At 43.1% G+C, this 24,472-nt stretch overlaps 1 protein-coding gene across 3 annotated transcripts in view; it reads right to left on the reverse strand.

Annotated features, from left to right (window-relative positions):
* LOC129207331 (cell cycle control protein 50C-like) overlaps positions 1-24,472 on the reverse strand; it is a 35,020-nt gene that overhangs the window by 3,307 nt on the left and 7,241 nt on the right. The window contains exons 7-8 of one of the 3 annotated variants that reach the window (XR_008577431.1): positions 14,862-23,712; positions 13,106-13,182 (exon numbers count right to left, since the gene is read on the reverse strand). Coding sequence is in view for 2 of the 3 variants with exons in the window: in XM_054828101.1 (XP_054684076.1) it covers positions 23,525-23,712 (188 nt within the window). In the remaining variant the exon portion in view is untranslated. The other 2 variants (XM_054828115.1, XM_054828101.1) reach the window with 2 other exon arrangements.

The following is a 24,472-nucleotide window of genomic DNA, read 5'->3' on the forward strand; positions in this document are numbered from 1 at the left end:
TACCTGCAGTAATTCTGTGAAGGTTTTGGGGTTTTTTTTTTTTTTCCTGCATCCAAAAAAAAATCCAAAGGCAGCCTTGTTACTGCAAAAAAAATGCTTTAATTGTCACTTTAACTACCTCTGAAGTAGACCACACCACTAATATATTTAAATGCTGTAACTATTATTAGGAGAAATTAGCCCAAAGTAGAATTTGGTAATGAAGTTAAGCTAAAACTCTTATAAACAAAAATGGTCAGACTTTGTTTCAGCGTCTCACCTGGAAAGCAGGATACCCAGCAGCACAACTGCCGCCTACTACTACGACGACGACGACGGCGGCGGCAGCGGCGGCGGCGGCGGCTTACTGGTACTTCCACAGTTAGTCGTGACCCACTTTCTATGCCTGGAAACTGCCAGAATTCTGCTGCAGTGTCTCTAGCCACAGGGAGCACAAGGGCTGCAGGGGGACTGCACCTCACTGCCTGGTCACCTTCCAGCAGTGCAACAGCCGCTCAGCATCACCACACACCGACTTGGGTAATCACGGAAGAGGTTTCCTTTGCTCCCACAAAAAGCCTCAGCAGTATTCAAAACCACCACCAATAAACAGTTGAAGCAACTGAAGCAACTTCCAGCATTCATCTTACACAGCCTCTCACACACTGGGAATTACATTCTTACTGTTTCTACAAGTTCTTGCATTTTTTTTTTCCCCTGTTGTACCAGTAAAAGCAGCATTGCCTGCTGTACAGAATATTAGTACAGGTATTCGCTCCCCTGTAGAGGGAGGAATGCACGCTTCTCTTTTTTTTTTTTTGTCTAAAGGGAGGAGTTATGCCAAATTTCTTACTACCAAGATGCCTAGCACTTGCACAGGAGAGGAAAAATAATTTGCTAAAATACATCTTCATCTGAGAAGAGCTCAGCTTGCGGCACTGTATTATTACTACTCTAAAGGAAGTGAAATCATAGAATACTTCAGGTTGGAAGGGACCCATAAAGATCATCAAGTCCAACTCTCTGCTCCTAAAAAGACTCGCTAAAATTAAATCATATGACTAAGAGCATCATCCAGATGCTCCCTGAACTCTGACAGGCTTGCTGCCATGACCATTTGTGAGAATTGAACATAAGATGTTAAAAACGCTGGTGTCTGCTTATCTCTTGTGCAAGCATTGTGGATGTTTGATGGTTTCATCACAGAATCTTGAAGGCCACAGTGCCCAGAATGAGACAGTTTGCTTGATTATCTGCGAAATGAATATTACAGTTGACATCCCTGAATATGATAATGAGCTTAAAGAAGTACATGCTAAACATACATGACTATAGTACTCGACTGTCTACCCAAATCATGTTAAATGTCACCCCAGGGAGAGGAACAGCTAAGGTTAGGGTATAAATGATATTGAGGAAAATACCCCCAGGGAGGTAGAGAAGAGATTGAAGACCCTGAAGAGGCAGTCGACAGGCTGTGCTCCTGCTCCACCCAAGATAGGGACGCCTTCTTGGTAAGCATTATGCCTTCACCTTTTGGTGAAGAATACCCAGGACAGGATTTTGCTGGCACTATCATCATATATTAGTGCTACTGCAGTAAGTGCATTTATCAATGGCAATTCCAAATTTTTTATATCTGTCACCTTAATAAATTACCTTTTTCAACTTTGTGAAACTGTGTCAGAGAAAGTCCTTTATGGGGCTCTGATAAGTGGCTACACACATAATCCTTTAGACCGCTGACCAAGTCTGGGACTAAGACTGGACCTAGTCACACCTAGACCCCTCTCCAACACAAGTTTAGAAAGCAAGGGAATCCTTTCTGAACCTCACGACTCAACAGGAGGGCCTCCCTCAGCCATGTATCAGACTCATACCCTTTCATGTGACACCACCTCCCTGGGAAGTCCCTGGCCAGAGATGCCAGTGCACTGGTTAACATGTCAGCTGTGGAAACTTCCACCCAGCATTGACCTTCTGTCTTTTGCCTCCTGGCACATGCTCTCCTCCAAAATACCTGATAATGCTGCTGCAAAATGGAAGGTTCATAGGTGAGTCCTGTCCACTGCTCTGCAGCGGGAAGCACTTGTTTGGTTCTGTCCCGGTTCTGGCAAGGATAGAGTTAATTTCACAAGGAGCCAGGACAGGTGACCCAAGCTGGCTGGGGGCTATTCCATACCATGTGACATCATGCTCACCATAAAAGGGGGGCTAGTCGGGCAGGAGGGGGGCAGCGCAGTTTCGGCGTGGTTCCGGGACGGGCTGAGCGTCCAGTCGGTCTTGGTCGGTCATGGGATTGGTAAATTGTTCTCTGTTATCACCCATTGTGAATATCTGTTATCAGTACTGTTGTTGATTGTTTTCCCTCTCCCTTGCTGTCCCAGTAACCTGCCCTTATCCCAACCCTCGAGGCTTTGCCATTGTTTTTCCGTTCTCCTCCCCATCCCACTGGGGGAGGGGTGAGTGAGCGGCCCAGTGGCGCTCAGCGGCCGGCTGGGCCTAAACCACATCAGGGTCTTCTTCACCCAGCCATCGAATTTAAAACAAACAAACGAAAAAAAAAACCAAACCAAAAAACAAAAAACAAAAAAATCCTCGAAGCTCATGCTCTTTGAAGTTTGGCTGAAATTGGGCCACGGCTTCATGGCTTTTGGCAAAGGAGAGGGCACAGCAGATAGACCACGCAGAAAGCCTCAATTCCTTTAAGAAAAGGATTTGAAAAAGCTACATAATTAGTCAGGAAATTCCTTTGGTGCAAGCAAAGCGTAGAAGTGCAGCCTCTGTCATGGCATCTTACAAACCTGCTCAGGAAAGGAAAGCACATGGAGGCAGAGAGAGGAAAGAAGTGCAGTGGAAGGTTCTGTCACAACACATATACCATGTCTGTATTAATAGTTTTGAAAAGCTCATCACACTCCCTGACCTGTCAATGACTGCAAAATTTTGCAGTCCTGTTTTCAGTCAAGATTTATAGTGTCAACTTAGATGGAACAGTTTAAAAGGTAAACCTTGTTTCAACAGTTAAACAACATTCCTTAGCTGCCAAAGTCATGAAAAGCACTCTCTTTTACATTTCATGAACTAAGGAGGCAAGAAAAAGAGCTTTTCATAGCAATTATTAGGAACAAATGAGGAATGGCTGCAAAGAAAATAGAGCAGAGGGAATTTTAAATGATGAGGACCTTTAAAATAGTAGGTTTTTTAGTTTAAGATCAAAAGGCAGACAAGTTTCACACATACCTCTAAGAGGCTATAAAAAAAGTAATTAAGACCTTGATGCAAATAAATCAAAACGGCCAGTGATATTTTATACTCCTTCATACTTCAAAGGCAGAGAAAAACAGAATGTTACTTTTAATAGTCATCTCTGCTCTACCGTAGTAAACTCAATTTAAAGGAAAGATGAAAATTGGACAAACCACTAGAAAACTCCTCCGTACAAGACATTAAAACCAGTGTGGACTGTCATACAAAATGCACTATAAAGAAACTGACCAGAAAAAATAAGAACAAAGGTCTTTTACAATTATCTGTGATTGTCTACACTTCAAATTCTACCATTCTAGCTAAGAAAGGATGTTGTAAAGATGACAGACTCCATGGAGAGGAGCAGACAGGTACCACCACAGCACAAGAGCGGCAGAGAGGCATCCTAAAGGCTAGAGAGTGCAAAACCCAGGTGGCACTGAAACCAAGCCTAAAAACCATACTGAAGCCTGAACCACGCTGACACAAAGCTGACACCTACACCACAGGAACAGACAGAATTTATGTTGTCTTATGTGTTTTGCTGTAGTCACTCTGATTCTCCTCTTCTTATGTTGCTCCAGTTTTTTGAATTGAAAAGCCCTTCTGTTCTTTAAGGAGCTCCCTGTAAGTAGAGATCCAGGGAAATCTGTCTCAATGCCCCATCCCACAGAGGATCCCATCACAAAGCTGCAGAATTTGCATGGGAACATTCACTGCAGTCTAGCAGATACACAGATAGGTACCTTAACAGGAGTGCAGACAGACATGAACATAGTACCTGTCTTGAACTGATAATTGATGTATTGTTCAATCTCATGACACAGCAGTGAAAATTTCTGATTCACAGGAATCTTGCTGAGATTCAAGATTTGTTTTTAGCTCCTGCTGTGCTAAAGTAAGTAATATTCTATATCAGAAATTACAGCATTACAAAACACTGTCCTGGTTTTCAGCTGAGATAGATAGAGTGAATTTTCACAAGAAGCTGGGAAGGGACCGAGCCGGAAAAACTGACATAAACTAACCAAAGAGGTATCCCATATCATGACATCACGCTCAGTATTTAAGGGGGGAACTAGCCTGGGAGGAGGGATCGCTGCTCTGGGACAGCCTGGGTGTGGTGAGCAAATTGCATTGTGTATCATATTATTTTATTAGTTTTGTTGTTGTTATTTTCCTCTTCCTTTGCTGTCCCAGTAAACTGTCCTTGTCCCAACCCATGAGTTTTGCCTTTTTCTTCTGATTCTCCTCCCCATCCCACAGCAGGGAGGAGTGAGCGAGTGGCCATATGGTTCCCAGCTGCCAGCTGGGGCTAAACCATGACAATCCTTTTTGGCACCCAATGTGGGGCTCAAAGGGTTGAGAGAACAACAGATCTGACCTGAATGTGTTAAAGTTGTTACACACATTTGTTATATTAGTTAAATAGTTGCTGGTCACAATGGTGGTTTGTTTGTTCACATGTGCACATTATGGAAACCCACACTTGCTGCAGGTATTCCCTGTGCTGCTGTCTATCACCTCTGGGAGAGGGGTCACGATTCTCATTACGCCATGCTGTGTAATATCAGCTTATGATATGATAACATCACTGGTCATGAGGTTAAGCTGGTATGTGTATGTGGCATTGCTTCATGCCCATACCTCAGATGACATCTCTCAGAATTTATTAATAATCGCACCCAATATATGGGGAAGATGGGGGGGGGGGGAACTTTCTTCCACTCTTTCACCTCCCCTTTTTTCCTTCAAGCTGGTTAAAACAGCTTTTGAGACTTTTGAATACCCTTGGGATGTTCAAGCCACTATGCTCCTATTGCTGTCTCCTGAATGTGTTTCAGGCCTTGTTCAGTGTTACAAAAAAACTGTTTTAAGAACACCACACAGAGATCTGCCCCGAGGCTGGATAGTCATGGGTGGCACGGCATGTGGGAGAATATGGGCAGGTACCAAGAGACCTTCTCACCTCCAGTGGTTTGGAACTTCACTCCCGAACAACTACGGGACCCTGATGAAGCAATAGAACATGTGAAAGGAAAATACTGTGGCTATTCCAAAGAGGCACAACGTACTGCACTATGCTGGGCCCTGGCCAGTATCTACCAAACACTGCTCAATATCAGGCAGCACCTTCAGGAGGAAGAGAGGGAAAACAGTCTGACAACCACTGTGGCAACTCCAGCCCCAGCAACAGGCACTGCTGCTACTCAAATCCAAGTGACACGTGCTGCAGCTGAACCAAAACCCCAACCCGTGCTGGTATCAGTCACCCCTATATATAAGAACAAATACACAAAAAAAATCAGTTCCCTTAGTAGGGGATGACGATGAACCAGGACCATCACAAGAACAGGAGGAGGAGGCAGAGCCAGAGGTAATCACCCGATCCCTGTCCCTGAGTGAGCTGCGAGACGTGAAAAACGAGATCAGCCGCCGTCCAGGCGAGCACATTGTCATCTGGCTGCTCCGATGCTGGGATAACGGGGCCAGCAGCCTGGAATTAGAGGGCAGGGAAGCCAAGCAGCTGGGATCCCTGTCCAGGGAAGGGGACATTGACAAGGGCGATTGGGAAAAAAGACACAAGCCCTCAGCCTCTGGAGGCGACTTCTGTCAGGCGTAAGGGAAAGGTATCCCTTCAGCAAAGATGTTGGATGTCATCCAGGCAAGCGGACCACCACAGAGAGAGGTATCCAGTACTCGAGGGAATTAGCCATGCGGGAGATGGTTTATTATGACCCGGACAACATGCAGTTACCCACAGGTCCAGATGAGGTCCAATGTACCCGACCCATGGGTGGAAGTTTGTATGGAGTGCACCACTGTTGCAACTCAAAGAGGATATGTGCTGTTCCCTTGTACGGACCAGTATCTCAGCTATTAGGAGTAAGTGTTCCTCTGCTCAAGAGAGAGGATACAGTGGGTACACACCACAAGGCACCTTGTGGTTTACCTGCATGACCATGGAGAGGACATGAGGAAGTGGGATGGAGAACCTACCGTGACCATATGGGTACGTGAGTTGCAAGGCAAAACAATTTTAAATGGGGTTCTTCCCGGAAAATTGCTGATCCAGTCTCCAGCGGGCAGTTCCCTAGACAGAGTGGAAGGTCTGATCATACTTATAATCCTCTTGAAGGGACTGCTAAGTCATTTTTGCAAGAAGTGAGTAATGAACACAATGACCAAGATTAGAGACAACCAGGTCTACTGGACTGTGTGGATTCGATGGCCTGGCACGTCAGATCCACAGGAGTATAAGGCTCTAGTGGGCACCGCTGCACAGTGTACCCTAACGCCATCCAGCCATGAAGGGGCAGAACCCACCTGTATTTCTGGAGCGACAGGGGGATCCCAACAGCTGACTGTACTGCTGGAGGCCAAAGTGAGTCTAACCGGGAATGAGTGGCAAAAGCCCCGCATTGTGACTGGCCCAGAGGCTCCACGCATCCCGGGCACAGACTGCCTCCAGAGAGGGTATTTCAGGGACCCAAAAGGGTACCGGTGGGCTCTTGGCATAGCTGCCTTGGAGACAGAGGAAACTGAACAGCTGTCTACCTTGCCCAGTCTCTCAGAGGACCCTTCTGGTGTGGGGTTACTGAGGGTCCAAGACCAACAGGTGCCAATCGCTACCACGATGGTGCACCAGTGGCACTATCACACCAACCAAGACTCCCCGATTCCCATCCATAAGCTGGTTCGTCAGCTGGAGAGCCAGGGAGTGATGAGCAGAACCCGCTCACCCTTTAACGCTCCCCTGTGGCCAGTGCAGAATGGGGAGTGGAGACTGACGGTAGACTATCGTGGCCTGAATGAAGTCATGCCACCGCTGAGCGCTGCCGTGCCGGACATGCTAGAACTTCAATACGAACTGGAGCCAAAGGCAGCCAAGCGCTACGCCACAATTGATATCAGGAATGCGTTTTTTCTCAATCCCTTTGGTGGCAGAGCACAGGCCACAGTTTGCTTTCACTTGGAGGGGCACCCAGTACACCTGGAATCGACTGCCCCAGGGGCAGAAACAGCCCCACCATTTGCCATGGACTGATCCAGACTGCGCTCGAACAGGGTGAGGCTCTGGAGCATGTGCGATACATCGATGACACCATTATATGGGGCAACACAGCAGAAGTTGTTTCTGAGAAAGGGAAGACAATAGTCCAAATCCTTCTGAAAGCAGGTTTTGCCATAAATCTAAGTAAGGTCAAGGGACCTGCACAGGAGATTCAGTTTTTAGGAAAAAAAATGGCAAGATTGGTGTCGACAGATCCCAGTGGATGTGATCAATAAAATAGCAGCCATGTCTCCGCCGACTCGCAAAAAGGAAACACAAGCTTTCTTGGGTGTTGTTGGATTCTGGAGGATGCGTGTCTCCAATTACAGTCTGATTGTAAGCCCTCTCTATCAGGTGACCTGGAAGCAGAACGATTTCAAACAGGGCCCTGAGCAACGACAAGCCTTTGAACAAATTAAACAGGAAATAGTCCATGCAGTAGCCCTTGGGCCAGTCCAGGCAGGAGCAGATGTAAAGAACGTGCTCTACACTGTAGCCAGGGAGAATGGCCCTAGCTGGAGTCCCTGGTAGAAAGTACCAGGGAAGACTTGAGGTCGAGAATACTGAGGATCCAAGGCCGCTGCGCTCCAACTGAAAAAGAGATATTGGCAGCACGTGAAGGGGTTCGAGCTGCTTTGGAAGTGATTGGTGCTGAAGCACAGCTCCTCCTGGCACCCCAACTGCCGGTGCTGGGCTGAAGGTTCAAAGGGAGGGTCCCCTCTACACACCACACAATGGATGCTACGTGGAGTAAGCGTGTCGCGCTGATCACGCAGCGGGCTCCAGTAGGAAACCCCGGTCACCCGGGAATCTTGGAAGTGATCACGGACTGGCCAGAAGGCAAAGATTTCGGAATGATGCCAGAGGAGGAGGTGACACCTGCTGAAGAGGCCCCACCATGTAAGAAACTGCCAGACAATGAGAAGCCATATGCCCCGTTCACTGACGGGTCCTGTCGCATCGTGGGAAAGCATCAGAGGTGGAAGGCTGCCCTATGGAGTCCTGCATGACAAGTCGCAGAAGCTGCTGAAGGAGAAGGTGAATCGAGCCAGTCTGCAGAGGTGAAAGCCATCCAGCTTTAGACATTGCTGAACGAGAAAAGCGGCCGATGCTCTGTCTCTGGACTGACAGAGATGGACGGTGGCCAATGTCCTGTGGGGTGGTTACAGCAATGGCAGCAGAGCAACTGGCAGCGCAGAGGCAAACCCATCTGGGCTGCCCCAGCGTGGCAAGATACTGCTGCCCGGCTAGAGAAGCTGGTTGTAAAAGGACGTCACGTAGGTGCCCACGTACCCAAGAGTCGGGCCACTGAGGAACATTCAAAGCAACCATCAGGTTGCTTGGATTGAAGTGGCTCAGGTGGATCTGGACTGGCAACAGAAGGGTGATTTATTTATAGCTTGCTGGGCCCAGGACACATGAGGCCATCAAGGAAGGGATGCAACATACAAATGGGCTCACGACGGAGGGGTGGACTTGACCACGGATGCTATCGCACAGGTTATCCATGAATGTGAAATGTGCACTGCAATCGAGCAAACCAAGCGGTTAAGGCCTCTGTGGTATGACGATGGCTGAAATATCAATATGGGGAGGCGTGGCAGATTGATTACATCACACTCCCACAAACCCACCAAGGCAGGCACCATGTGCTTGCAATGGTTTAAGCAACCACCAGATGGCTGGAAACATGTCCCATGCCACCACCCGGAACACTATCCTGGGCTTTGAAAAGCAAGTCCTGTGGTGACATGGCACCCCAGAAAGAACTGAGTCAGACAATGGGGCTCATTTCCGCAACAACCTCATAGACACCTGGGCCAAAGAGCATGGCATGGAGTGGTGTATCACATCCCCTGTCATGCACCAGCCTCTGGGAAAATCCAATGGTACAATGGACTGCTAAAGACTGCACTGAGAGCGGTGGGTGGTGGGACTTTCAAACATTGGGATACACGTTTAGCAAAGGCCACCTGGCTAGTTTAACACCAGGGGATCTACCAATCGAGCTGACCCTGCCCAATCAAAACTTCCACGTAATGTAGAAGTGGATCAAGTCCCCATAGTGCACATGAAGAATATGTGGGGAAGACAGTCTGGGTTATCCCTGCTTCAGGCAAAGGCAAACCCATCTGCTGGATTGCTTTTGCTTGAGGAGCTGGGTGTACCTGGTGGGTGATGCAGAAAGATGGAGAAGTCCAATGCATACCTCAAGGGGATTTGATTTTGGGTGAGAATAGCCAATAAATTAAATTGCATGATGTTAATTGCTAAATAACCCTATCATTTTATGTCATCACTACTACAATTGCTGTATATCATATAAATTGTACTGCAGTAAGAATCACCCAAATTAATGAAGGATGAACTGTGATGAAACTGAGCAAAGTGCAGCGATGATGGAACTAGAACTGGCTTCAGCAACTGGCGCCCAGCAACTTCCTCAGAATCAACATCTTCAACCCACAGACTGTGAGCATAGGCCATGCCAGATACACCAGCCACAAGCTCCACATGCAGCGTGCAACAATCCAACAGCACACACCATCTCTCCTGCCCTGAGAGACTGTTACAGCAGGTGGAGCCCAAAGTCATGAATTAAATGAACTCTGGATGTTTTTGAGGGGTGGCCCATAGACTAAGGGAATAATAACTCTGTGTGTGTGTGTATATCTCAAAGACATGGTGATTAACTGGAAAATGTAGTATCTGGGCACGATGTAGATGGTATAGAATAAGGGGTGGGTAATGTTGTGGTTTTCGGCTGGGATAGAGTTAATTTTTGCAAGAAGGTGGGAGGGGACACAGCCAGGAGAGGTGACCTAAACTAGCCAAAAGGATATTCCATACCATATGATGTCATGCTCAGTATATAAGAGGGAGAGATGGCTGGGGAGGTAGGATTGCTGCTCAGAAATGGGCTGGGCATTGGACTGTGGGGGTGAGCAAATTGCATTGTCTATCACCTGCTTCGGATATTCTTTTATAAGGATCGCTGCTGTTATTTTTCTCTTCCTTCACTGTCCTAGTAAACTGTCCTTATCCCAACCCACCAGTTAACTTTTTCTTCCAATCCCACTTGGGGGGGTGAGGGGAGGAGTGAGCAAGCGACCACATAGTGCTTAGCTGCCAGCTGGGGCTAAACCACGACACGCACTCACACAAATGTAAAGTCATTTGGGTATATAAAACAGCTATGATAGAATATATTCAGGATTCATTCAGGATTGCATTTTCAGAACAAAACTTAGAATATTCTCCAGACACTGAGACAAAATACTGCAAACAAGCCTCTGCTTTTTTCTTCAGGTTTTATGACGACAATTTTGGAACAAAAAATAAAATGGAGAAAAAAATTAAATCACAAAGGAAATCCCTAAGCCATCTATATGAAAAGGTAACTTATTCCAACACCTCCTTCTGCCCAAGAAGTCTGATTCATTGGGTACAAAAACTTGCATTTTTCAGTAAAGCTCAAATAAATGTTTTATAAGATATTTCCCAGCTGCAGTTTCATGCAACAAAAAAAGCATTGCACTGGTCCAAAAACTCATTAATGTACAAATGTAGCCAGAACAGGGTTCGTAGTTCTCAGCCCATGTAAGAGCATTTTAGCTATAATCCTGGAAAGTCATCTTCCTTCAGACAAGTGGGCAAAAAGACCTTGCATTACTGTCCTCAAAGAATTACTCGGCATCCTGTCTTCAGTCATATCTGGCACAATAAACACCATATAAATAAGCATGCACCACATACTTAAAATATACAGTGTTCCATCCCACTAGGTAAAGCTATCTTAAACTATTCAAGACACAAAATTATTTCAGAGATTCAAACATTAATAATAGTACATTAATTTCTAGTGAAGAGCAGCTTTCCAAATACTGACAAACTCTTCAGGTATAACACACGCAAAAAGCAAGCTCCTCCCTCGCCATGTCTTGCATCCATAAAGTTTCTAAGGCTTCAAATAAGTGACACTTCTGGTGAGCACATTCTCTTTCCCAGCAGTTTGATCCCTAACATAATGTTGGGTCCCAATTTTGCAACTAAGTTAATGCTTCCATATTGGTTTTGGTGAGGCAAGGTCCAGCACACCACTGGAATAATTAGGTCTCAGCATCTGCCCAGGAAATATATGGTGGGAAGGATCCAAGGAAGCTCTGTTGTAACTTCCAAAAGGGAGGTTTTTTTGTAGCTGTGCTTGCTAAGCCCTGGTTGGTTTTTTGCTCTTTAGTGTCTCTTGTTTTTCATATCACCCCCCACTCCTTTTATACCTACCTAACATCAATCCTTCCATTACCAGTCTAGATGACCAGCAGCCTAGCTTATTATTTTACATTCCTGAAGGCATTTATAAGCATCTATTACATAGCTGTAATAAACCATGAGTTAACACCAAACACTTAAACCACTCCTCCAGGAGCACGGACGTCCAGAATTTTCAGAGTTGTCTTCCAGCCCAGCTTTTTGGTAATCACAGCAAACCACAACGCAGTGTTATTTTGGCAGTTATTTTAATTTCCCAAAATTAGATGGGATCAAAATCCAGTGCTTTGATGTCAAGGAAAAAACCCCAACATCTTAACAAAATTCCAGTTCCTAACAGCAGATTGTAACCAATGTCGTTTCAATTATGTTTTCACAGGACAATAAAAATAATTTACACCTCTATGCATATTTTATAACATTTTTTTCAATGCAGTAGAGGAAGATGAAACCATATACACAAAGAACTGGTCTCCTACATAAAGCAAACAAAAAAAGCTGATTATTAAACCAAACTTCTCTCATAAAACTAGACCTGTGCTGGCAGTATTCCCACTCCAAACAGTGGCAGATACTAAATTTGTCGGTATCAAGAGACTGAAACCATTATTCATTATTCCAAAAGGTTTAACTTTTTTTACATCTGTATCAGAGTTTGAACTCGTACAATAATGAAACAAACAGCTACATGATATCCAGTACTAATAAAGCTGCCTGCAAAAATCAGTTCCCACTAAGTCGACCTCAAAGACCACTCAAAACACAACTGTATTACTACTTCTGCACATTTCCAAATTTGGCTTTTTATAAGGCATGCATATGACTAAGGTAGCATTAAATAATTCCAAGAATATTTTTTCCATAAGTCATGATACCAGACCTCTAATAAATTTAAAAAAAAAAAAATCCCTCCTCTCTTTCAGCTGTAGAGAATGCTATCACCTTTTTGTTTTCTGTAATACCAACAGAATTTGGACACCAAGAGACTCTAACATATATTAGTAAGGTGAATCTTTTGTTGGTGTAGCTAATCTTTTTCCTTAACATATATCTGTGCATTTGAGGCACTTTTCTGTCGGCATCTACCACCAATGACTTCTCTGATTTATCAGTCTGCAGGATAGGTGCCTAACAGTTTGAATGACCAGGTCCAACTATATACCAGTTAAATCTTCCTTCATAAATGACAGTTTAAAAACTCTCTCTAGTGATGAATTGCTTTGTTGGTATAAACAGAGAGGGGTATGAGGAAGCTGTTTTCCTGTGGGAACAACACTACTACACTTTAATTTAGGGATTTTTTAAAAAGGAAAAATTAATTAATAATTAGACTTCTGCAGGATCTTGGATGCAGGACTTCTCAGAGCCAGCAGACTGACACATAAGAGTTCTGAGAAGCTGTGTATACAATTTTACAGTATATCAATGAGGTTGTTTTTCCTTTTCATTCTGCACTGTAAGATATATGTGATGAATTCACTGTTTTCAAATTCTGCAGTTCAAAACCAAATATTTTCAGAAGATTTTCATTTATGTAGTTAAAGAAATGCTTACCTGGCATTTCTTTTTGCGTGCCTTCAGACTTTGCTTGATATAACCTGAGATGGTCTGCATGTCTTCTAAGCATGAAGCTTCATATAGAACCAAATAGAAATTTAACATTAAAAAAACCCCAGTAAGCTGATTTCCTTGAACTGATCATTTATCTATAAACACAAACACATAGAATGTTTTTACAATACTTGTTTATATAGTTATAGGTAGTTCTATTTCAAGATAGTGTTACAAAGTTTTGCAAAATAAAAGAAGCCCTTATTCTCACAGAATTTGGGGAAAAATAGCATGTGAAATCACATTTTTTTCTGTACAAACCAATTACATAAAAATACCACTGTTTTAATCAGGTTTTCTACAGTACATTTGCAAGCCAGTTTTGCCATGAACTGAAGTTTATTTCTTCATAGTATTGACAACTCTGTGGAAAAAAAACAAGTGGATTGTATTACCAGCTACTTTGAGGTTGATTAATAAAGTAAGACCTTGATTGTATAGTCTCAATGTGCAATGGTAAATACTTACAAAAAACCCTACTGTGTCAAATTTAAAATTACCTGAATTTTGAATGTGGGTTATTTCAGCTCTAAACAAGAAAAATAAAATTTTGGCTTTCATATCAAGTAAGTGAGGTATTATTCAGCTAAGAACACAATTATTTATACAAAAGAAGCATTTTACACTTAATATTAGGTATTATTAGCAGACAGTACTACACATCTTTTTATTAACAACTATTTTCAGATTAAAACTGTATTCAAACAGCCTTAAAAATAAGTGAGCCACAGACTTTCTATTTTTTATACTAGAGAAGTAAAGCACAAACGTGTTGCAAATGCCAGGATAAATCCAGCATTTTCCTCTCAGGCGCTTTATTGATCAGTGAGGATTACACATGGTATGTGTAGATTGAGTTGGAGGGAAGCATACTTTTTTTTAGGTTTACGAAACAAAACAATTTCCCTGATTCTGTTCTAGTAAAGAATAAATTGTGCCCAAACATGCCTCTCTCATATAAAGACATTATAAAGACATCTGGAACAGCTGAAATGGATGCATACATGTTGATTTAGTGATGTAAATCTCAACCTAGACAATACCAGATTAGACGTGGTGCATTGGTTGGGATGTAGTTGTCACATTGTATCATCTTGTATTTGCCTTGGTTTTAGTCTTTGACTTGTTTTTACTCTTTCCTAACTCATGGCTGGCATTGGAAGCTGGTACTAAGTTAAATGGACCCAGTTAAGGTTGTTCTTCTGTTACTAATGTTGCCCAGTGCTACTTGTGATTTGGGAGTCCCTGGGCTTGCTTTCACAGTGGCTGTTCATACACAGAGGGTCCAAAAAAGCTGCTGTCTGACCACACTAAAAAATGCACAAAGTCGTCAAAGGAAGGAACTGTACTCTGTTCATACACCCACAGTGCCGAAGCAGGCTTGGTCCAACACTGGGATCTCTTCTAAAGCTACAAGTATCAGATTCCCACGTGGGAAACTTGTGAGCCCTGGTACACAAGCATGTAGTCTTTGGCACATAAGCACTCCACCTCAGGTGGGTTCAGGTGAGACCAGACCAACATTCGCTCACAACTGCCAGGCGTGCTGGCAAAGGTAACATGGAGGAAGCGCCAGCTCCAAAGAGCGCTTTCTGGATCCAGCATCATGAGGCAGTGCTTTCACAAAAATACGTCTCCAGGAAAGCCCAGGAGCTGCAAGCTGCCTCAGCCCTGCTGCAACCACAGCCCACCCCCTGACCTGGTGACGGCGGGTCGGCGGCAGCATCCTCTCGCCTCAGGCCAGGCCGAAGAGGGCAGAGGACCCCGGCAGGTTGGGGACGCCCGCGCAGCCACACGCCAGCCGTTACGGCCACGCGCAGGGATCGCGAGCTGCAGTGACCGCGCGCTCAGCCGCCAGCCCGCACCTGCTCGAAGTACGTTACGCCTCAGCCGTTGCTGCGAGCGGCGAGTCCCACCACCCCCAGCTCCTCGGGACTCCATTGGCTGCAACGAGCAACTCTGTTCCCGCCCGCTGCTCACCGATTGGCTCAGGCCCCCGCTGATCAGCGCGAAAACCCCACCCCTGGAGTCGGCGCCGCGCTAGATAGCTCACCCGGCCCTCGCAGCTGGACGGGCAAGAAATCGCAAATTAACCAAAATAAAGATACGCTGGCCAAACCGGCGGGAAGCAGGAGGATGGCAAAGGATCTTACCGCCAGAAACATGCACGGGTTGAGCCAGATAAAACTCGAAGCAGGTAATCTGTAACTCGTCTCTGAAAGGTGGCACCTACAGGACGCCCTGTTCCCGGCACGCTGTCATGGTCAGCAGTACCTCAGGGGAACAAAAGCCGCTTGACGACAGCTCGTAAATTTCTCAAGTCTTTCATCTGACAAAACTTACCTTGCAAGCAGTGGCTAAGATCGTCCCATTTTTTTGCTGCACTGTTACGTATGTCAGTCCCATTAAGAAGGTGTAAGTTTTGGACAAGACCAGCATCAACAAACCACTTTTTCCTAGTAGAAGAGTAAGTTTTTTACTCTTGGCACAGTGAAGTCTAAAGAAAAAATCTGCTAAAGACTCAAATACAAAAGACTTGGTTTTTCCATCAGCTTCTAAGGAAATCACACTCTGTCTGCATTTATCCTCCCAAAACAAATTTTGAGTAACATTTGGCTGAAGAAAACCTGCCAACATGTCAATGATACTACAGTTGTTATGAGTTTTCTGAAATCGGAAGTCAACAAGAGAGAGTACAGACAATTTTACAAATACATGGCTCAGGCTACCTCCATATAAGCTGCCTTGCTTAAAAGCTACTGGTCCACCTCCTACAGAAGAAGTAAAGCCCTGGATCCAAAACAGGGGCAACTCAATTAACTTTGGTACGCTCCTGAAACTGTAAAATTTATACCCATCCTGTAGGAAGGGAACATTCTTTCCCCAGAACTCAGCATTATTGAACTGAAGTCATTACAGGAAATAACCTTTCAACAGCTGAGAACACTTAAAATTACACCTGACACATTCATACTTAATTTCTTTCTATGAGATCACTATCACCTGTTAGGCAGGTATGAGAAATCTGGACAAAACAGTAAGTTTCAGGGCAAATCCCAAATTAAAAAACTTAGCCTATTTACTTATGCTGTGTGAGGCATTCCATTTCAATCTAAACCCTGAAAAAGCCAAAAATTATGAAAATGCCCAACTGGCTTGTGCTCTGTCTTCTAATTTTCTTACCTCCCTTTGGAAAGCAATTCTTGACCTTTTCAGTTAAGACTTGGCTTTCCACTGGTTGCCTGAGGTGAAGTTACGAACTCAGAAATCTGAATGATAAATTCCTCAAGCTACAGTCTAAAACCCATTGGCACAATTATGGTTTACACATCTGTTAAGCAATTCTTGTATTTAATTCTTTTTGTCAGAAACAAAAATTTGCAGAGATAAAATCTTATCCAATCCATAGCTTTACTTTTCAGCTCACCAACTTTCTTTGGGATCAATGCCTTTTTTTTATGATTAACTGCAAAGCCAGAAATGACAGTACATGAAGAAAGCTTGTTCAAAGACGTTCTGTGATCATTGCTGGATCTCACATGAGACCTAGCAACAGCGAGCTTAAAACATAGAAATTTGACTATAAGCACTGGATTTTTTTTTTTAATCAAATTTGGCAAATAAAACCCTGTGCTTTTGTTTTGCTCAGTCAAAACAGGAATGGCTGACACCAAAATTATACATGAACACCACTGATGTTTGTCAGTCCCAGATTCTGATGGGCAATCTCCAGCCATGGATTATTACTCATGAGAAGATAATACTATGAAAGACCTTAGATGCAGAAACCTATCTGCTTTATACGCTACCTAATTCTTTGTAAGGTGTAGCTGACGACTCACTAATTAGTCTTTATTAGTTTTATTTTTAGCGACTTTAATTTAAAGTAACACTGCTGCAGTCAAAGCAACACACACAGAACCAGGGTAAAAACCGAAGCAAGGCCCCTCTTTTACAAAACTGATAGTACTTCAAAAGTCTAAATTCTGTTTGTAAATAAAATTCCCAAGATCTGCACTAAGACCAGCAAAAGCACTCATGCCACCACTTGATTCGTCCATTGGCTACTTTTCTTATGACTGTATCTCATCTTGACACCCTCCAAAACAAACTGTACACTGCTAATTCACACAATGCTACCTTGGTGCTCTTCCCGCTCCCTTACTACTTCTACTTTTCCATACTTTTAACTCTGCAGGCAACACATTTGGATGGCACAATGCAGACCAGTGCAAGCCAGCCCACGCGGGGACTGTAATCTAATTAAACGACTTGGAAACACACCCTGCCACCCACCAGGATGAAACACCGCTGGTGTGTTTCCTTGGTGTCCAGTGTTAAATCACTGCTTCCGCCCAGTGTTGGGGACGCGGTCCCTTTGTCCTCTGCTGCCAGGACAGATTTCTCAGCACATCCACTGTGGGGAGGAGTGTTATTAACTGCAGATGTTATTGTCCTGAGCTGTTGTGAAGGCTCTGCGCTGTCCAATAACTGCCATATTTTACCTCAGAGGCAGTGACAGTGGCTCAGTACACGTCCCTCCGACGTTAACTCGTAATGACAACTCGGCTATGGGATACTACTTCCTTCCTTTTTTTCTTTTAAGCATTCTGTGGGTTTTTTTGGACACATTTCTTTTTCCAGTGTTTTCAGGTTCATCGTCACCAATAACGCAGTCCTTAGAAAGCCCAGGGATTCATATAAGTTATTTGAGAAACCTCAAGAACTTTTAACCTATTCTTAAACCCTGAATCCCCCAGTGTTATAACTGGGTTAACAGAGCTGTTAATGGAACAGTTTCTCATTACACACAGGGATCATCATGGGGGAAAAGGCAAATAACTGGATAGCTGGGTCTGACACAGTAGAAACCCTCATTTTTTTCACAAGTTTTTTTTAATTGGTTCAGTTTGAAAGGAATCATTTTAGGCAATTTAATGCAAGCAGATAATGGCTGCAATTGAGCTTTTTTTCATCTTGTTTCACGCTGTATGTTTGTCAACAAATTACATAGTACATACTCAGTAGATACATAGATATTTTGATTAGAGCTGGCAGAAAATATAAGCTTTCCAGGGTATGAGCTATTTCAATTTTTTTAGCTATGGCAATTACCATTTGATATCATTTAAATATTGCCTCTACTTGCAGTGGACCAGAATCAACCTTATTGTCCTTTTCCTCTCCAAGCTGGCTATAAGGCAAAAGGGAGAAACCTTTTTTCATGCACTCAGGAATAAGCAAAAGGCAAACAGCCCCACTGTTCCTCCGCCTGGCTTCCCACAGCCCGGGGAGAAAGTAGGACACAGAGCAAACAAAAACTGCTCAACAATCCCTCTCTTGCAAAGAAGAGGCCACCAAAGCAAAGGCAGCCGCCCAAGGCGTTCCCAGATCATAACAAAATTGTTCATGGAATTGTAGGGAATAATGCAATTAGAGAGAACTGAGTCAAAACACCTGAGCTGAAAAACTATGCACTGTAGTTCAGTACTTTCCATTGAGAACTTCTTACTTAACTTGGCTGCTCCCCCAAATCATATAAGCCTTCCAGATCACATGTCAGGATACACTATCATCTTAAGTAGCTTAGCCAAATTTCTTTGCCTCTACATCCAAGAGCAGAAAAAGTACTTTGCCCCTTCCACCATTCTGCTTCCTGGTGCGATTACAGCTTTTTCCTCATGCCATATTGCTGTCTCATACCATATCACTCCCAACTGAGGAAGACAGCACCTTCTTATGTGATAAGCAACTGCTTTCTCCTATTTTAGATCTAAACTTCAACCCAAATTGGTATACAATCTCTCTCTGCATTACCAAAACTTTCCAAGCCCTCCCTTCCCTGAACTGCTATCTTTGACTTTGGTATTAGTTTGATTTCTCAGAGGAAGGAGAGAAAGCTTTTACACTGTAATGTGTCATTAAAATACATGGCACCCCATCCAAACACTATTATTAATAATCTCCATGCAACACAGCTCTTTATATGAAATAGATGCAGCACGTAACTAATTTTTCCAGATTCTATAGGTCTGTGATTATGCTAATCTGTTTCACATGAAGGACTCATGTCTTTATTTTTAGATGAGATGACTTAAGCAAATGTCTATGTTTAGAAAACAGAAAAAACAACCAAGGCAGACAGATACTGGACATATATGTATGAAACTGTAAAGCCTGAAAAAGACTTGGAAAAATTCTGTAACTGAAGTGCTACTGAAATATGCTGTAACTCCTGCTTCACTTTTATGTCTCTATATACAGACATAGATATATATCCCATTAATGAAATCCAATCCTAAAGGGAGCTGGCAACCAAAAGTAGTACAGCAGTTTTTGACATTAAAATAAAGTGCTCTCTCATACCCCTCTGTAATTTAGAAATGAGATTTAAATTGCATGTAAGTTTTTCATAATAATGGGATCTTTTCACCTGCAGATATTTTTGTCACTGTTAAAACTGAACTACACAACTCCAGAAGATAAAGTGCTCCCATGTGTAACTGTCGTCCTCAAAATTACAAATAAAAACATATATTAAAACAAAAAAAACCCTCAGAAATGTATATCTGATTGAGCTCACCATTTTAGTCCATGTTTATCATATAAATTTAGATTACATCTACTAATAGGAATCCTTTGTCTAGTTTTCCATTTATTCACAACCCAAAAGAAAAAAAAATGCAATAAATAATGTGCTCCTTTATTTATCTTTCTAGAAAAAAGATGAGGAAAAGAAAAGAAAAAATCCACACTTTCTAGTACTTTAAGCATCTATGATATCATTAATTTCGGTCCACCAAACTTAAACCCCATTTCTGACATGCTTCTTTCTTTTTTTGAGAGTGAAAGAAATAGGCCAAGTTCCATCAGCTCAACGGGACTGAATATACAGCAAAGATGCAAGATAAGGCTTTAAGTAGGACTAACAAAGGAACCAGCACTTTCCTTTGAAAGAAAAAAAAAATTTTTTTTAGTATTATGCCATTTTCTGAAGTGCTTGCACTTGTAGGAAAGGGATTCAAACAATTTAAACATTTTGATATGCCAAAATATTACAAATAATGGCAAGAAGTCTTCTATGGCTTAGTGATGTAGCACTCACAGTGGTGCTGTTGACTTACATTTTCCATGTACAGCTCTTAATTTCATTTAGCAATCTTAAACCCGTACATCTTTGTACTGAATTGACAAGTCTACATAAGTTAATCTCTCATAGGAAAAGGCCTATTTACTATTGGTGGAAGTATGCTTGATAGAGAAGATAATCAAAATTCAATTTTGAAAAGTTTAGCAAGGTGTGTGTGTTTTGGTTTTGATTTGGTTGGGTTTTTTTTAAACTCAAGACACATAATCTAAATTCAAAAAATCGAATGTGCAAGGCAAAAGCAGCACTGTGCCAAAGGTACAGTATTGGTCATGCAACTCCAGGTATTTTAAAAGCAATTTGTACCTCAGAAAGTGCAACATCTCTGGTTCCTTCATATCTCTGCTCTCCAAATCTCAGTATGCTTTCCTTGATCAATTTGATTTAATGATCTCCTAATAGCCAGAATAACTTAATTCATAATCACACTGGATTTTTGTCTGGAATCATACTTCCTGCTGGCAGCAGCAGCTGACAAAAGGGGACAATCTCCTGAGACATGCCACAACGAGGAGCAGTTAATGATGACTTTTACTATCTTTCTGTTTTGTTAGGCCAGTCCTTCAGCCAGGGCTCTCACTTCTGTTTCAGCCCTGCACATGAGGGAAAAAGGCAGCTCCAGCATAAAACAATTCCAATAAGCATTTCATGCAGGTAGACGAGTATTCCCCAATGTGGGCACTGAGGAACACATCTACAACATTTTCAGGAAAAGGCACATTCACGCACGCTCTGGCACAAGGGGCAGACCAACAGCGTAGCTGTAGCACTGGCACAAAAGGCAGTGTAAGGAGGTTGCTAAAACTTATTTTCCACCCTTTTGAGCGAGGCAGATTCCATCTGCTGGGAGTAGTTCATCAAAACTGCCATTCCCATTGCTCTGGTCTGGGCAGCAGAATCCCGAATGACAAGACAGACACTGCGGAGCTGCTCAGAGTTAACAACAGTAACTGCCGGGCTCAAGCAGCAGCTTCCAAGGACATTGTTCAGAGGGTACGAGAAAGATGTAAGACTGTTTAAAGCTGTGGTGAGATGAAAAAGAGGTTTGGGGTTTATAAATGAAGACTTAGACAACTTCCAGAATAACAGAAAGAGGAAGATTTGTTTGAAGACAGGTTTTTCCTGTGGAGGGGTTTGAAAACAATGCACATTTCAAGAGAAGAGGCTCTTGCACAAACCTCTGGGAGATAACGGGCAAACTGTAAGCGCTACTTGCGAGACTGTGTTTTCTAAGTTTTTTTTCTGCTAGAGACTGACTGTCTGATATTCAGTCTCCTTTCACTAACATTTTTACCAGATACTTCATGAAGAAATAAAATCAGTGACAATTGCACTGTGACTTAACCACCCAAATGACATATCATTTCCTGAAAGTCAGTTTCTTAGAGGATTTAAAAAGGAAAAAAGGAGAAAAGAAAGACGTTCCTGTGGTCTATGTGGAGTCAGAAATCCTAAGTTCAGCTTTGGCATCAACTCCCACCAAGGCTTTCCAGAGGGCTGCATGGGATTACATTTTCAAAAGGACTCAAAAGGATTAGGAGCACGTCTCATTGTTAAAAGTGATTTAGACTAATGAGCTTAGCATTGCTAAATATAATGCTTCATGGTCAAGTCCAGTGAGGGGTAGGGCTCTCCCACAGCTCCTGGCAGATTTAGATGCAAGGGTCTGAACTACAGCAACCCCGTTTCTACAGCTTTCTGATGGAGGTGACTGGCCCCAACCAGGAAAAGCAGATGGGGACACACGCCTTAGCCCAGCAGGTCAGCAAAAACCATCCATGGAGCAAGCTTGTAGTAACAGGCTGGGTTGTGAACATGAGCAGCACCCCTTCTGCTGCTCATGGCACAATTATGCAGCAGAGATTAAAGGAAAGAGTACTTTCTGTGGCTGCAGACAGATTCACCAGAGGCCATCATCTGTCAAAGGTCACAAGCTTCTAAGTACCCGAGACACTTGTAAAAGCTGAGGTGGGTGCCCTTGACAGTGGCACGCAGCCTCCCTGTGCCACATTCTCTTCTCTTGCTCTAGTCTGTGATTTCTTTCCTGTTTTAGTGTGGAAGTTTTTTTAAGGGAGGGGGAGGTAAGGCACACAGAATACTTATCAAAGGAATTGAAGTGTTTTATTCAGTTTGCACTTTTGCAACGGAAAAAATGTTTTAATATACTTGACCTAAATTCTTCAGTGCTGTTCCTGCATTTTGTGAGAGACTGGAAATAACTCCTAAATGTGTAAAATTTTGAACATGAAACGTGAAAATTGATATGCCTATTCATGAGCTGCAGTGTTTACTTTCTGAAAATTAAGTTGACATTTTCTGATGCTTTGTTTTCTATTGACAATAAGTCACCATACCACAGAAATGGGGGCTTGAAAGGGGAAGAGACATTTCATGTAACGTAAGAGTCTGTGAACTTTTGTGTTGAAGGGGGTAGGTAGGAGTGCAATTGTGGCCTAATAGTTATATTAGGCAGATGTTTCTGCTAAAACATTTAGCATTAAAGGAGTTTCTAATGTAAGCTTTCTATTACGTCATCATTTTAAAAATGTCAATCAGTGTTTTGATGCCCTCTAGCTTTGCAGGTTAGCCTTAGTACCTTAGTACCTAAGTGCTCCAAACTCCTAAAAAATGCCCTGTATTCAATCACAAATCAAGTATCAAACTGCAACGAATATGCTGTGGTAAATTGGTTGCTTTCTCAGGATAGCTAAAAAAGGTATATAAATCCTAAGCCAAGCCATTCAGCCCACGTATGTGGCCCACAAATAGATTTTCGCACCAAGTTCTACCTGCTCACGCTTTTTGCTGGCTCAAGACCTTACTTTTTACCCTTTCAAAGCTCCATTTAAGTCAAGATGAATATTGTCTGAATTAAGGGCTAAGAAACGAATATGGACCCTTACTTCTGGACAGACATTAGTACCATTCCTTTGCCGTTGCAATTCTAACCCACTATGCTATCTGTTGTTTGAAGCTCATCTCATTACAAGTTTCCTAGGAAACAAATTTAGGAGCACACAGACATTAATAAGAATGCAGCCTCGGGTAAGTTTGGGTTTGGATGATGGAATAGCACTGCCCCTCAATTTGCTTACGTTCACCAAACCTGTTATTGAAACAGATCCAAAGCTGAGGAGAAAGAATGAAAGGTCTGCGCTGTATGTTCTTTGTTCACAGCACACCTTTGCCTTTGTTCAGAAAGCCAGGGAAACTTATTACTTCTGAAAGTATGTTTTCTTTTTTCTGAGCTTTAAGTGGATGGCAGTTATGACAAAACCTGTCAGGGTTGCTGCTGTGCCAGAAACCACATAGGCAATTCCCAGGAATGGGTTACTTCCTCCGCTCCATACCACGGTTGAAAGAATCACGTGCTTCCTCCCCTTGAATTTGGTAACAGGAAAATCTGATAGAAGGATGTTAAAGTTTCACTAACGAGTAAGTTTACATTATTTCCAGGAGGAGGAAAAGTAGCGGTAAATGCTCAAAAACCTTTCCAAGGCATAAACAATCTGGAGAACTGCATTTGCTGCAAAAATTCCTTTAACTAATCTGTGATGTCTCTGCTATTCTGGGTCCAAAATCCCAGTAGCAGCTGGTGGTAACAAATCCAGTTATTTTAGATACAGTCTCTGTGTGACCCTGGAAATCCTTTCTTGTACATTTTAAATTTCAGATTCATAACTGCTACTGTGTTAATTTGCTATGAAAATTCAGTTGAAAATTAGTCTTTCGGGCATCTTATCGTGATGATGCTCCACATATTCTCACTGAGGGGAAGTGCTCACTTCTACTTTACATGTTGTCTACCCAGAATGTTATACGATTTTACCTTTCATCTCTCCATGTGGAAGCTTTCAGAATAGAACAGTGCTACAACATTTAAAATCATAGCTCTATCTGCTGAGAGAGAAGAGAAATTTACAGTCATCTTGACATAACTCCTGCTGACAAAACAACTGCTTTAGTCACTGTATTGGGTCTGGCTGAGGTGGAGTTAATTTTCCCCACAGTGCTGTGCTGCGTACGGGCACCAGCAAGGTGTTGGTAACGCACCGGTGTTTTGGGTGCTGCCGAGCAGCGCTGGCACAGCACCACGGCTGTGTCTCTCCAACAGCCCCCTCACCAGCAGGCTGGGGGTGGACAAGGTCTTGGGAGGGGACATG

This window comes from Grus americana, chromosome 1, assembly GCF_028858705.1.
Source record: "Grus americana isolate bGruAme1 chromosome 1, bGruAme1.mat, whole genome shotgun sequence".
NCBI classification, from domain to species: Eukaryota; Metazoa; Chordata; class Aves; order Gruiformes; family Gruidae; genus Grus; species Grus americana.